Genomic DNA, 12,734 nt, shown 5'->3' with positions numbered 1-12,734 from the left:
AGATTTGGACAAAAGCACTGTTTGATTGATGAACTTCAGAAACCTGCCTGAACGTTGCTGTCGTTTTCTGTGATTCTGGCACCCAATTTCCCTTCTTTTTTTCGGTCATTGTTACTTTTTCAGTGTGCACTGAGTCATATCTGCGATGATGAGATTACTTTACTTTATTTCTTCCTTTCATTGTAAGGACTTCCTCAAATCAGTCTTGTTTTAGTTTAATTTTCCTTGTCATTCTTTCCTGTCATCTGCTTGCTTCTCCAGTTTTTTTTTCTCTTCATATGCACATTTAGACTTTCTCTTCTGATTTATGCTAGATGCTGCTACTTTAACAGCATGAGTTCAGCATTTCCTTTATTTGCAATTATCTTATACCTGGGTTTTACTTTAAGAAAAAAAAAAAAGTGCTGTGATTCATCAGACAAAGGTCTGGATTCATGCTGTATCCCAGCACCAGCACTATCTTTGAAAATACCGTTTTAAAATATTTTCTTCCATGTCTAGCCAGTTTATCGAATGATATTGGCTTCTGTTTAGTCACACATTAAAGAATTCATGAATTTCCTTAAAGGGTACTGGGTGACCATTAGGGCTGGGGCTACTCGTTACATGGTGAATACACATGTGGATACTGAATCTATATTCTGCTCTCTAATTTCTCATGGTTTGTTGTAGGTGGAGAAATGGCTCTTCCTGCTTCTCAGTTAAGTCTAATCAGGCCATGACTGAAGTGGTCTTTGGTTAAAAAAAAAGGCAAATAAATTAGCTTTTGTTTTACCCTTATTTCCAGAGGAATATGTGGTTTCTAGCATATGCCACAGGGGTTCTTTCTTGCCTTGCATTGCATATCAATACGATGCCATATGTTTCATGAAATAGAAAGGTAACCATCCTAATGTAGCATGTAAAAGAGGAGCTGTATGGTGGCATATGTTTGATTTTTTTCATATGAGAGAAGGCTTTGTTTGTGGTTTGACAATAGCATAGAGAGAAATCTGTATTTAAAAAAAAAAAAAACGAAATAAGTTTTTGAAGCTTTCCAAATAAGAAAAAAATCTTCTTAGAATAGCATATCCAGTAATTGTATGATTCTGGATTTACTAATGAATGCTGGAGAATATCACTTTCCAGTTCTGCAGCTACAAGGACTTTGCAGTCATTGCAAAATTTCTTGAGCAAAGTTGGTGACAAATTATGATGGGGAGGATGGGTAGATTTAATTTTTTTTTTTATTATTGCATCCGGATAATTCTGGATACATTTTTACTTAATGAGAATGTGGGCACAATAGCAAGTTTTAGCATATCTGCTGCTTCTAATTCTCAGTCTGTTGGTGCTCGTTTACAAATGCTCCAAACATACTCCTCATAAGTCTTGCCGCTTTCGCTTGGGATAAGCTGTGCACTCTTCTCAACTGCTACTGTAGCTGTGTATTCACCTCATTAATTTTTCACCCTTTTTGTCCTTATTGCGGTATATGTTTTTACAGGAGAGAAGCGGTTCTTAAATTAAATGGGCATCAGTACTGTGTTGCAGAGAGATTGTTTTGGCAGGCTAATTTGAAATTTGTACCTCGTGAATAGGAAGCAGTCATGCTTTTTACAGTTCTCTTTTTCACATGCTCGCGAGAGTGAACAGCAGAGGTTTGTTGTGATGAACTTGCAGCCTGGCGTTCACCCAGCTTTACAGTTAACCTTGTGAAAGCTATTTTTAATCCTTAAAGCCAACCCTTTACTTCCACGTGAAAGGTAATGATGCTGCTAACAGCTGATAATGAAATGTATCTGCCTTACAGTGGGTTAAATCTCGCACCAGTGGCACGTCTCAGAGGCACTTGGGAAAAGTTACCGAGCAAGTATGAAAAGCACCTCAGAGACCTTCAAGATCTTTTTGATCCATCTCGAAACATGGCAAAATACCGCAACATCCTTAGCAGCCAGAGCATGCAGCCTCCAATTATTCCACTTTTTCCTGTTGTCAAGAAGGATATCACGTTTCTGCATGAAGGTAATGTCAAATATAGAGAAATAATAAACTAAGCATTGAATATGCTTTAGCCCTTTCTTCAGCACTCCGTGATTCAACAAATGTCTGAAAGAAACTGCCACCAGTAGGATGCTTTTGATGCGTCCTTTGTAGGAGTGAAATAAAATAGAACTCTGAATGCATAATGAAAGAGACTGATCCTGGACAAAAATTAAATGATTATTTCTAATATTTTTAAAAGCAATGCTTAATCTTCATCAGCTGTCCTAAGGTTTAGAGTGGAGGAGTAGGTGAGTGCGCTAACTGGTAGTTACACTGCTTCAAATATATTTGTCTTACAAAAACTTGTTGCTGCGATGTTTCTAGGTTTTCATTCCATGTTGTGGCTTTCAGACAGCTGCAATGATATAACGCCTCCTACTCTCGCTTTCAGCGTTTTCAAGGGGTTTTGTTTAAACATTTCAATTTTTTTCCTTTTACACAAAGTTCTGTTCATAATTGGTTAAGGTGTTAAGCATTTACGAATACACCCAATTCTTGGTTGTGATGTTTCAGAACTATTTGAACTGATTTCAGAATGTGGACACTGTTGATGTCAGTTCTATATTTATATTATTTTAACATCTATGCCTATGAATTTGGGCACAGTTCGCTTACTTCTTTTTCCTCCTACTAATACTTGTTACTTTAGAAATAGATTAACAAGAGCAATAGTAGGTAGTCTGAGTGGGCCCGATTATCATTTGTGTTTTGCCAGAGTTTCCTGTTTTCTTGTTATTTTGATTAAAGCAGTTTTGTTGATGGAGGGGCAGGGAGGGAGGAAGGGTAATGTGGGGGACTAGAAACACATCGCCCATTAAAAAGTATTTCTTACTCTTTTTTTTCTTTTTCCATATATGTGTGTGTGTGTGTTTCAATTATGCAGGAAATGATTCTAAAGTGGATGGCCTGGTAAATTTTGAGAAACTCAGAATGATTGCCAAAGAAATTCGCCAAGTTGTCAGAATGACCTCAGCTAACATGGATCCGGCTGTAATGTTCAGACAAAGGTGTGCAATTTAGAAAGACAGTAGGATTGAAGGTGTCTCAGAGTGGGAAGGAATCTGGGTTTGTGTGTGCATCAGTACGTTAATATTTCATTGTGTAACTTACCATTGACATCTACCATCAGACCCGCAATCTTCATCAAATTGTAGCAATACAATTGATGCTCCCAAGACCTGCTTTTAACAACTACTAAACCAATTTGTTGTCTTTAAAAAGTAAAGAAGTTGTTCTAATTTCAATGATTCATATTTTTGCTAAATAAAATGTTAGTGTCAGTAGAGTTTTGGGAGAGGTATAATATTAGGGGGGGGGTATAATACTATCTATATATGAGAGAGAGATCTAAAAAGCACCTAAATCACCCATATATAAATCTGAAATGTTGCTTCAAAACAAAACCCCACTGATAACATACAAAAACCAAACAAAAGATTTTTTTATTTGTTCTAAACACAGCTTGCTCCACCTTCATAATGTTTGATACGTTCAGGCTGTAAGCAGGTGGAGGGTGTTTTCTTGTTTTGTTTTTTCTTTTTTTTTTTTTTTCCTGATGCATAATATCATCAGGCTCTGTGTTAACAGACTGCAGTATAAAAGCACCGTGACTTCTAATCTGGTGCTGATTAGCTCCAGATTATATTTAGTGGAACTAAATAATTTCCTGCATCTGTTTGCTTCCCCCTGGCTGAACTAAAAGCATCAGCAACTCCATTGTGACTGTGCAGGGTCCCGATGCCTGTAGATCCCTGCCGAGAAGGGTTTTGTTGTCCTTTCCTTGCATTGTTAGTTTGCCTCTCGAACTAATGGGCCAGACAAAAAACCCAAAACCTCAGGATGCAGTTCAGGTGGGGAGTTGGTGATAAGATGATGTCCTGTGCTGAAATCACTACATGGTTTCTACTTCAAAAAATGACGGAATAGTCTTTTGAGTCATCTGTTACGTGCGTATCCCCAGCAGCGTCTGGCCAGCAGTGGAGAGCTCTGAACACCGTGGAGTGAGCAGAGCACAGAGGAAGCTTAATGGGCAGTTGCTTGGGTGAAGTGTGCTTTGTGCAAGCCCTAACTAAATTCCAGTTGATAGGTCACCTGTGCAGTTGTAATTGCCTTTGATTTATGAATTCAGTTGCATCTGTGCAGTGGAAGGAAATAGCGTGTGCAAGGATACATAGCATATATATGAGCACAGAGATTTGGTTCCCTGTGGTCTTCCAGTGGTCAGGATTCACAGACGATCATGAATCCTGTCTGGTTTTTGTTTTCAAGGCTGACTGTCAGGAAACATGAATATTCTGTTTAAAATTGGTCCAATCGCGGTTTGAGACAAAAATAACAGATCCCTTGCTAATATTGTTTAAAGATGGATTCGTCTCAAAGTGGAGATTCACCTTCATGCTATTGGATTTGAATTAGCAAAATTTCCTTTTTAACATAAGGTTTTAAAGCTACTAGCTGATAAGTTATGATTGCTTTTCAGAAACTTGATGAAATCAGTCTATAAATAAATTTCCCTGATGCCTCGTGCACTTTCTAAGACCTAATGAAGTCTAATCATTAAATGAATTTAATAGTAAATAGTTACCTTCAGTATGTTTTTTCAGAATTACAGAACACATTTTAATGACCATAACTTATATTACACACACTGACATAAAATGCTTAGGTATCTAATATTAGAGATAGTGCCAAAGATTAAAAGAAAATAATTCCATGTTTTCACATCATTTATATTCATTTTCATTGCCTCTGGTGTTTGATCTATCAGTTTGCGTTATGAAGCACCAGTAAATGCTTTTGAAGATTAAAAATGAACAAGAAAAGATGTTTGTTAGCGGTAACATGAGACTTGCTAGCAAGTTCATTACCGATTAATATAGAGCATCTAGTTTTTCAGCGTGTATTTGGCAATTAGCTTGTTTTCCAGCAAGCAATGACGAGAAAACAACATTATAAACTTGAATACTGATGATGATCTCTCATACACTTACTGCAGTCCTAATGCAAGGAATAAATTAATTTAATCACACTTTCTGCAATATGAATAAATTAAACAGTTTTCGCTCACTCCATCAAAATTGAATTTGACTTATGGGAAATAGTTAAGAAGAAAATTTAATGCGAGTTTGGTTTTTAAATTCATAGGTTAAACTTAAAAATAAACAAAAAACTGATAGATGTTCTTCCATATTAAAGTATTTGAGCAAGTCCTGCCCTTGCATTCCATTAAAACATTGTGTTATTGTTTGAGAAGAATTTTGCTGTATAGAAATTTTTTCTTTTCTGTTCTTTCCTGTCTACATCTTTCTTCCTGACTCTCAACTGTTTTATTTTTTTCCTGTGCTTTTCTGTTCAAATACATGCTTCAATGTATATGGCTCTTGCTTACAGGAAGAAGAGGTGGAGAAGTTTGGGGTAAGTGTAGAGATGAATGCAACTAAGATAAATAAAGATTATGCAACTCTTAACATACTGCATCCTCCTCGTTAGTGCATGCATCTGAAATACAGCATGCATTTTTATTAACCCTGCAATACATATTTTTGGAAAACAGGAATAAGGGGTTACAGTCAACGTTATACTGCAGCTATAAGAATTCTGAGTTGCTTTTGTGTACTAGATAAGTTGTTTGAGTTTTGGCTTTATGCATTAAAAAAACCTGCTGTGCAGTTATATTGGAAGGCAAACTATTTTGGGAAATAAATAACTTGCTTTTTAACATGTATCAGAAAAGTTTAAGCCATTCTGTATCTCAAACTATAAGGACACTTTGAATTGTGATGATGATCCAGTAATTTCCCCCCTGAATTTTGAGTTCAAGCTTCAAAGTATTTATTTTTAGGATATATTTAAAATGTATCTCACATTTCATACACCAGAATCCTCATTGATTTCCCTGGGAGTCTTGATTGTGCAAGGACTGAATAATGAAATGACCACAAATGAGAGTACTAAGACTGGCTAGTGAAATTCCTGACTAATACGTGGCAGTGATTTTAAGATGACACTGTAGCCATATTTTATATGTTCTTATGTGTATTTTTGCCCATAAATTGTTCTCTGTGTACCTGAGCCTATGTGCCTTTGCACTTAGAAAACCCTACTTCTTTTCATACTGCGGGCATCTGGTTTAAAGTCAGCGATGCGTTAGTATGTCAACAGCTTGCATGGAGGATGGAGGCAGAAATGCTCGCGGTGCTTTGCCCTCCGTACAATCGCTTTGCAAGTCGCAGAGGAAGCCTGGTGTGGCAACGTGGTTTGCCAGCGAAGAGTATCCAGGCACTTCTGTGCTGAGAACGGATTTACCGCCACCAACAGTGATGGGCACAGTGCCAGGACTTGCGCTAGGCAAACTGGGAGAGATGTTTGGATACTGGTCCTGATGCGAAATCAGCAGCGTGCGGATGCTGATGTCTCGGTGCAGGAGAGCTCGGCTGGCAGCGTTAGGTGGTCAATAACCAACCGCTCACAGTGCAGCTCACGGGGAGAAATACCTGGGACCCAACTGGAGCCACCATAATTTCTAGCCCTTGGGATTACTGTGAACACAAGTGAATAAGGAAAAATCATTTTTAAAGGAAATTGAATTAAATTGCCTTAAAAAGTCACGTCCAGACTGAAAAGAAAACCAGTCTGTACATAAGCAATAAAATACTTATATCATTAAAAATAAACATAATGTAGTTTCCTGTTTCATTATATAATAGATATTAGCTTTGTTTTTATCCGTAGGAGAGGGGAGTGAACCCTTGGCTTGAATAGGTGTGAACAGCCCATCATGCCTTTTGCTGCTCTTTGCCTATAATAGCATGACTTTTTAATTTAATTAAGCTATAAATTTCTGCCAGTTTTTATGCTTATATTTTTCTTAGATTGATTTATTTAACATCTTTGAAAATATTGCTGTCAGCTGTTTCCCACCACTTCTTATTTTTTAAGCTCAGTGTGCTTGATTCCTTAGACTTCCTCAAACGATATGTTTCATTCTGACTCTTTTAGCCGTTACGGCTCTTCTGTGCTGGAGTTTGGTTATTCTGCCACTTGTGATTCTGTAAACGCACCCAAGATCTTGATAAACAGCTTTACAAATAATTTGACCTTTTAAAATAAAGTTATTCCTCTGAATGTTTTTAAAAAAAAAAAAAAACAACCCACCCAAAACCAAACAACTTCAAACAACTTTTTTGACACTTCCCATTAGAATTTACATGTAACATACTGTCATCCCCCTTTATTAAAAAATGGATTGGGACTGGTGTGGCCATAGGACTTCTGATGGTTGAAAGAGGTGATGTGTGTATTTGAACTATACCAAGATCAGTTGTTTGGTCACTGATTCAGTGTGAATAGGAGTGACTGTCAGGGAGAGTAACGGATGTACGTGAATCATTTGGGGATTATTTATTTTTGCTTCAGTTGCTGATAGAATTGGCAGCTCAAAATCAGGAGCGTTGCGGAGCGTTGTCTTTCATAGATGCAAGTCTGTGCATATGTATGTTATCACTGCCTTCCTGACCTTTGTTGGGATACATTATTTTAATGAGCTGCTCTTCTATGAATGTTTTTACTTAATTGGAGAAAGAAGTTAAGTGCGTAATATAATGTACTTTGCATATTTAACATAATTTTTCCCCTTATTTAAACATTGTCAGGAGCTCAGTTTTCTAAGAGGATTACACTAGTCACTCACTTCTGTACTCAGCTGAATTGCAAGAAGTTTCTGTTGTAAGCCTGATGCAAACAGTGGGTACCAAATGCCTTAAACGGACAAAGTTATCAAGTTTGCCCACTGTCATAATCTGCAGTTGAAATAGCGTGGTGTCGTGGTTTAACCTCAGCTGGAAACTGAGCACCAGGCTGCTCGCTCACTCCACCCCCCGCCCCGGTGGGATGGGGGAGAGAATTGGAATAGTAAAAGTGAGAAAACTCGTGGGTTGAGATAAGAACAGTTTAATAATTGAAATAAAGTAAAATAATAATAATAGAAGAATATACAAAGCAAGTGATGCACGATGCAGCTGCTCACCACCCGCCGACCAATGCCCAGCCAGTTCCCGAGCAGTGGTCGCTGCCCCCCGGCCAACTCCCCCCACTTTATATACTGGGCGTGACGTCCCATGGTATGGAATATCCCCTTGGCCAGTTGGGGTCAGCTGTCCCGGCTGTGCCCCCTCCCAGCTTCTCGCTGGCAGGGCATGAGAAGGTGCAAAGCCCTTGACCTAGTGTAAGCACTGCTCAGCAACAACTAAACCATCGGTGTGTTATCAACATTATTCTCATCCTAAATCCAAAACACAGCACTGTACCAGCTACTAGGAAGGAAATTAACTCTATCCCAGCTGAAACCAGGACGTGGGTTTTGCAGTACAAGGCTGTGACTTATTAGCAGAGCTGAATGGGTACTTTACGCAGCATTGCGCCTCATTCTTGCTAGTTCCACACTTTCACACGCAATCCTTTTCGAGACTCAAATTGCTGCCTTCAATTTACCAGAATATTTTAAGACAAGAGTTGTTTTAATGCTGTTCATCTTTTTAACTCATTTGCATCAGCATGCACTAGCCCTAACTGAAGATTATTGGTATTAATCTGCTTTGGCGTGTGCTACTGTAGCTCCTCATTGCTGTTGAGAACTAAACGTTTACTGCTTTGCTCTTCTCTTTTATAGATCTCTGAGCCAGGGCAGCACAAACTCGAACATGCTGGATGTACAGGGAGGTGCTCACAAAAAACGTGCCCGACGCAGCTCGCTTCTGAATGCCAAGAAGCTGTACGAGGATGCCCAGATGGCGAGGAAGGTGAAGCAGTACTTGTCCAACCTGAATGTAGAGACAGACGAAGAAAAGATCCAAGTATTGTCACTTCAGTGTGAGCCTGCATATAGCACTCGTAAGTACAGTAATCTAGAATGGTGGCATGATCTATAAAATTTATAAAAATCTTGTTCCTTCCCTAGAAATTAAGATCTTTCTCTTCCCCCTTCAAGAAAAATTACTCTAATAAGCGCTTGTTTGTCGATTCATACACTAACAGTTTCAGCAAGCCAGCATTTATCTTCTGGTCTTCGCTGAGCTCAGAAAACTTCAGTGATGTTTTCTATTTTGACCTACAGTTCTTAAACTGTGTGTCTTTTCATCAGTCTGGAAGGAAATTCAGTAGTACATCAGCTCTGTTCTTGCCCTGCTGTCCTTGTACAGAATTAGGAAGGATAAAAGTACCGTTTACCATATGAACAGCAAGAAAATGAAAAGAGACAAAATCAATATAGAAACTGCAATGGATTAGAGCTTAGAATAAACCAGGATTGTTGAGGAGGAGAAGTTAGGTCAGTGTTGACTGATGAGATTGACATGGCTTGACAGTCAAAAATTGAGGGCTACAGCAGGACAGTTTTCATAATTTGAACTCCTGTGCAACTGTCTAACTAAACAAATTGTTATCTGACCTGCTGTCTTACACAGTTCAGTAAATTCTTACTTAAAAATGAGAAATGGGAATTGCATTTTATTTTGATCCTTAGAAATTTTCACTTGCTTGAAAGGTAGGTTCATTTCAAAATGGAAGAGTAGCAACCTTGCTAATCAAAATAATGTTTCGTGCTTGTCTGTTGTCCAAATGCAGTATTTTAAGACTCTTTTTGTCCTCAAATACCCTTTTGTCTCTGAAGAGAAAAGTTAAAAGCATGACTAGGAGATGGCATCTTGAAGATAAAATTTTAAGCCCTTTCTGTTATTCAGTATTAAGAATGCAAGTCCTTGTTATTTCGTAAGGTGCCTTCCTATGCAAATTTTTTAAACTTTTTTTTTTAAATAGCACAGATGTAGGAATCCTGGGAATGGCCATACTTGACTCCCTTTTTAAAAATGTTAAATTCTGTGTATTCACGCTGGCCTTGTGCCTGAGGTCGCCAGAAATCACAGGTGGCTCTGAATGGAAATATGCACGGCATCGTACGTTGCTAGTAAAGGTGTTCTGCTTGTGCTGTGTTCAGCCAGATATGTAATAGCACAGAATGTTTCTACTTAGAGGTAACACCATTGTGGGTTTTATGCTTTACTCCCCTGCCGGAACAATAAATTAAAGCACGTCAGGATGAACTCTTGATAGATGACCTACAGGTGGCCATAATATGCCCAGGAGACAAGCATAAATGTTATGAGGTTCTTTTTCAATTGTTTTAAATAAATCTTGTTTGCACAGTGCTAGCCATAGATATTTGGAAGTAAAAATAGGGAATATATACTGACTGTTTTACTCCATGTAGTTAAGTAAATCAAGTCCTTTTTTTTTCTTAAACTTCAAAAAAAGAAAATGAAGGTTAGGTGGATATACAAATAAATATCATAGAATCATAGAATAGTTTGGGTTGGAAGGGACCTCTAAAGGCCATCTAGTCCAACCCCCCTGCCGTGGGCGGGGACATCTTCAACTAGATCAGGTTGCTCAGGGCCCCGTCCAACCTGACCTGGAATGTCTCCAGGGATGGGGCATCCACCACCTCTCTGGGCAACCTGGGCCAGTGTCTCACCACCCTCAGTGTAAAAAATTTCTTCCTTATATCTAGTCTAAATCTACCCCCTTTAGTTTAAAGCCATTCCCCCTTGTCCTGTTGCAACAGGCCCTGCTAAAAAGTTTGCCGCCATCTAATTCGTGCATATCTTTGTAATTCTTGCCCACTTTCCCTTTCTCCTAGAGAGAAAGCTCCCATAAAGAGCTCCCCAGTCTCTTTATCTCAGTAGTAAGATTCTCCTGGCCTTCCTTGAAGAAGGAGTGAGCAGCAGTAATGCTGCAATCCAGACTTTTCCAAGGGAATTCAAGGAGGAGTCAGATGGCCTTAACTTCAGAGTTTATTAATTGCTGTGTGATTAAAGTAGAAACTGAATCAGTGCCCTGTGTTGTAAATCAATTGTGCCACCTAGTGAAAGGTTTGATGCCAATTGGCAAAACAACCGTTCCTTCTCCCTTTGGTGGCATTACGTAATTTTGAAGGAGATGCTGTTATGCTTTTGCACCTGATGTGCAAACATCTAAAACATGGACTTTAATTGTGGTAGAAGTAAATCACGTTTTTTGTCTTTTGATAAAGTACTGATAAAATAAACTATGACACTTTAAAGAGTTTATTTTTTTTAATGCCATTTCACATAACAGCCTCTTCAGTGTAACGAGATAGGTGTGTTTGGAATAAAACATATTTGAAACCATTTCCATCTGCTTCATACCCTGGTTGCTTTGTCTGGATGGTTGTACTCAGAATGACTGTAATAATCCTGCAATTCAAAGTGCAAGATACTTACATGCAATTTTTCCGTAACAGTGACAAAGAATTTAAGTGAGAGAAGGGGAGCGAAATCCTCAGAAATGTCACCAGTACCCATGAGATCAATTGGCCAAACCACTAAAGCCCATCAGCATCAACAAAACAGGATGAGTCAAGTCCTTCAGGTTCCAACTGTGAATTTATACCCCAGTAGGAAAAAGGGACTGACAAAGGATCACGTCACATTCAGTGAGTATCTTCAGTTCACCTGTCTGGAGAGTTTCAGAGATTAAGCAAATAAGAGGGAGGAGCTGTTTGTAGCTGGGTGGATTATTTGAGATACCATTGTGCTTCAGCTACTTAATTCACTTTAAAATAGCTGAAGCACATTACTGTGTTTTAAGAGGGTGTGCCGTTTACTTAGTCATTTGCACAGTCTTTAATAATTTTTCTTCAAACAGCTAATGGTAAGGTGCTGTCTCCAAATATGCTCTTGCTTTGTCACTTTTTTCCCCCTTGAACTAAAGAACGTGTTCTAACTGAAGTGATCTTAATCTCTCTCTCTTGAACAGGTCAGATGTACCGTGTTAAGTCTTTTACTGTGTATTTCTGCATTCTAAAGGGATCTTGCACAAACGGAGTAGAACAACATTGCTTGTTTCTTTTAATGACAAAACGAAGTAAAATATATTTAGGTGAAATCATTGAAACAAATCACAGACATTTAATATTTTAACCTCTGGAACACCATTATAACAACATTATTGTCAAATGGAGCAACATATGTTATTAGTTGCTCCTAGTGAGCATCAGGGTTTTTTCTGTCTTTAAATTTGCTAGTTGCAAAGCAGTATTATGTATTAAAATGCTTTTGACCTATTTGCATAACTGTTGTATCATTTGAAAGCTACAATTGTGGTTTATTAAAGTTAGTTGCAGTCAGTAAATGATAATGAAATGATTCTATGATATGTCGAGCATCAATATCCGTTAAAATAGCTTCAGAAAACAGTATATTGCAGCATATAAAATAGCGTTTCCAGTTCGTATTTATTTCAAGTCTCCTCTTAAAAGCCTGTGCAACTTGGTATGTTCCAGAAGCTTTGCTGAGAGGTGTTTCTTCATTCCCACGTGTTAAGTGTTCCGTGTTGATCTAACAAGCTATTGAGAACTTAAATTAACTCCTCAGCACTGTGTCCTCTGCAAGGACAGTGCACAATAATAGTGAACAAGAAATACCAAATTGTCAGTTTGTGAAGTATGTCGGTACTCTGGTTTTGCTAAACTCGCTAAGTTGTGTATAGTGCCTGTGAGTGCTGATTTGAGAACTCCTGATTGTGAAGAACTTGAACTGACTTGTTGGCTATGACGCAAATTGTTTTTAACACTGTCCCAACAGTGTCATGGGCAAGGGTTTCCTCCAAGCTTTATACTTTAGTTTTGAGTCCTT

At 38.3% G+C, this 12,734-nt stretch overlaps 1 protein-coding gene across 1 annotated transcript in view; it reads left to right on the top strand.

The window, feature by feature from the left end:
• RAPGEF6 (Rap guanine nucleotide exchange factor (GEF) 6) overlaps positions 1 to 12,734 on the top strand; it is a 137,430-nt gene that overhangs the window by 106,137 nt on the left and 18,559 nt on the right. The window contains exons 21-25 of the mRNA XM_009322723.1: positions 1,793 to 2,004; positions 2,909 to 3,032; positions 5,416 to 5,439; positions 8,693 to 8,913; positions 11,342 to 11,533. Coding sequence (XP_009320998.1) covers positions 1,793 to 2,004; positions 2,909 to 3,032; positions 5,416 to 5,439; positions 8,693 to 8,913; positions 11,342 to 11,533 — 773 coding nt within the window. The remainder of the gene's footprint in view (positions 1 to 1,792; positions 2,005 to 2,908; positions 3,033 to 5,415; positions 5,440 to 8,692; positions 8,914 to 11,341; positions 11,534 to 12,734) is intronic.

The sequence above is a fragment of the Pygoscelis adeliae genome, unplaced genomic scaffold (genome assembly GCF_000699105.1).
Source record: "Pygoscelis adeliae isolate BGI_AS28 unplaced genomic scaffold, ASM69910v1 Scaffold34, whole genome shotgun sequence".
NCBI classification, from domain to species: domain Eukaryota; kingdom Metazoa; phylum Chordata; class Aves; order Sphenisciformes; family Spheniscidae; genus Pygoscelis; species Pygoscelis adeliae.
The sequence above is the reverse complement of the archived record's forward strand: the minus strand, read 5'-3'. Positions and strand labels throughout refer to the sequence as shown.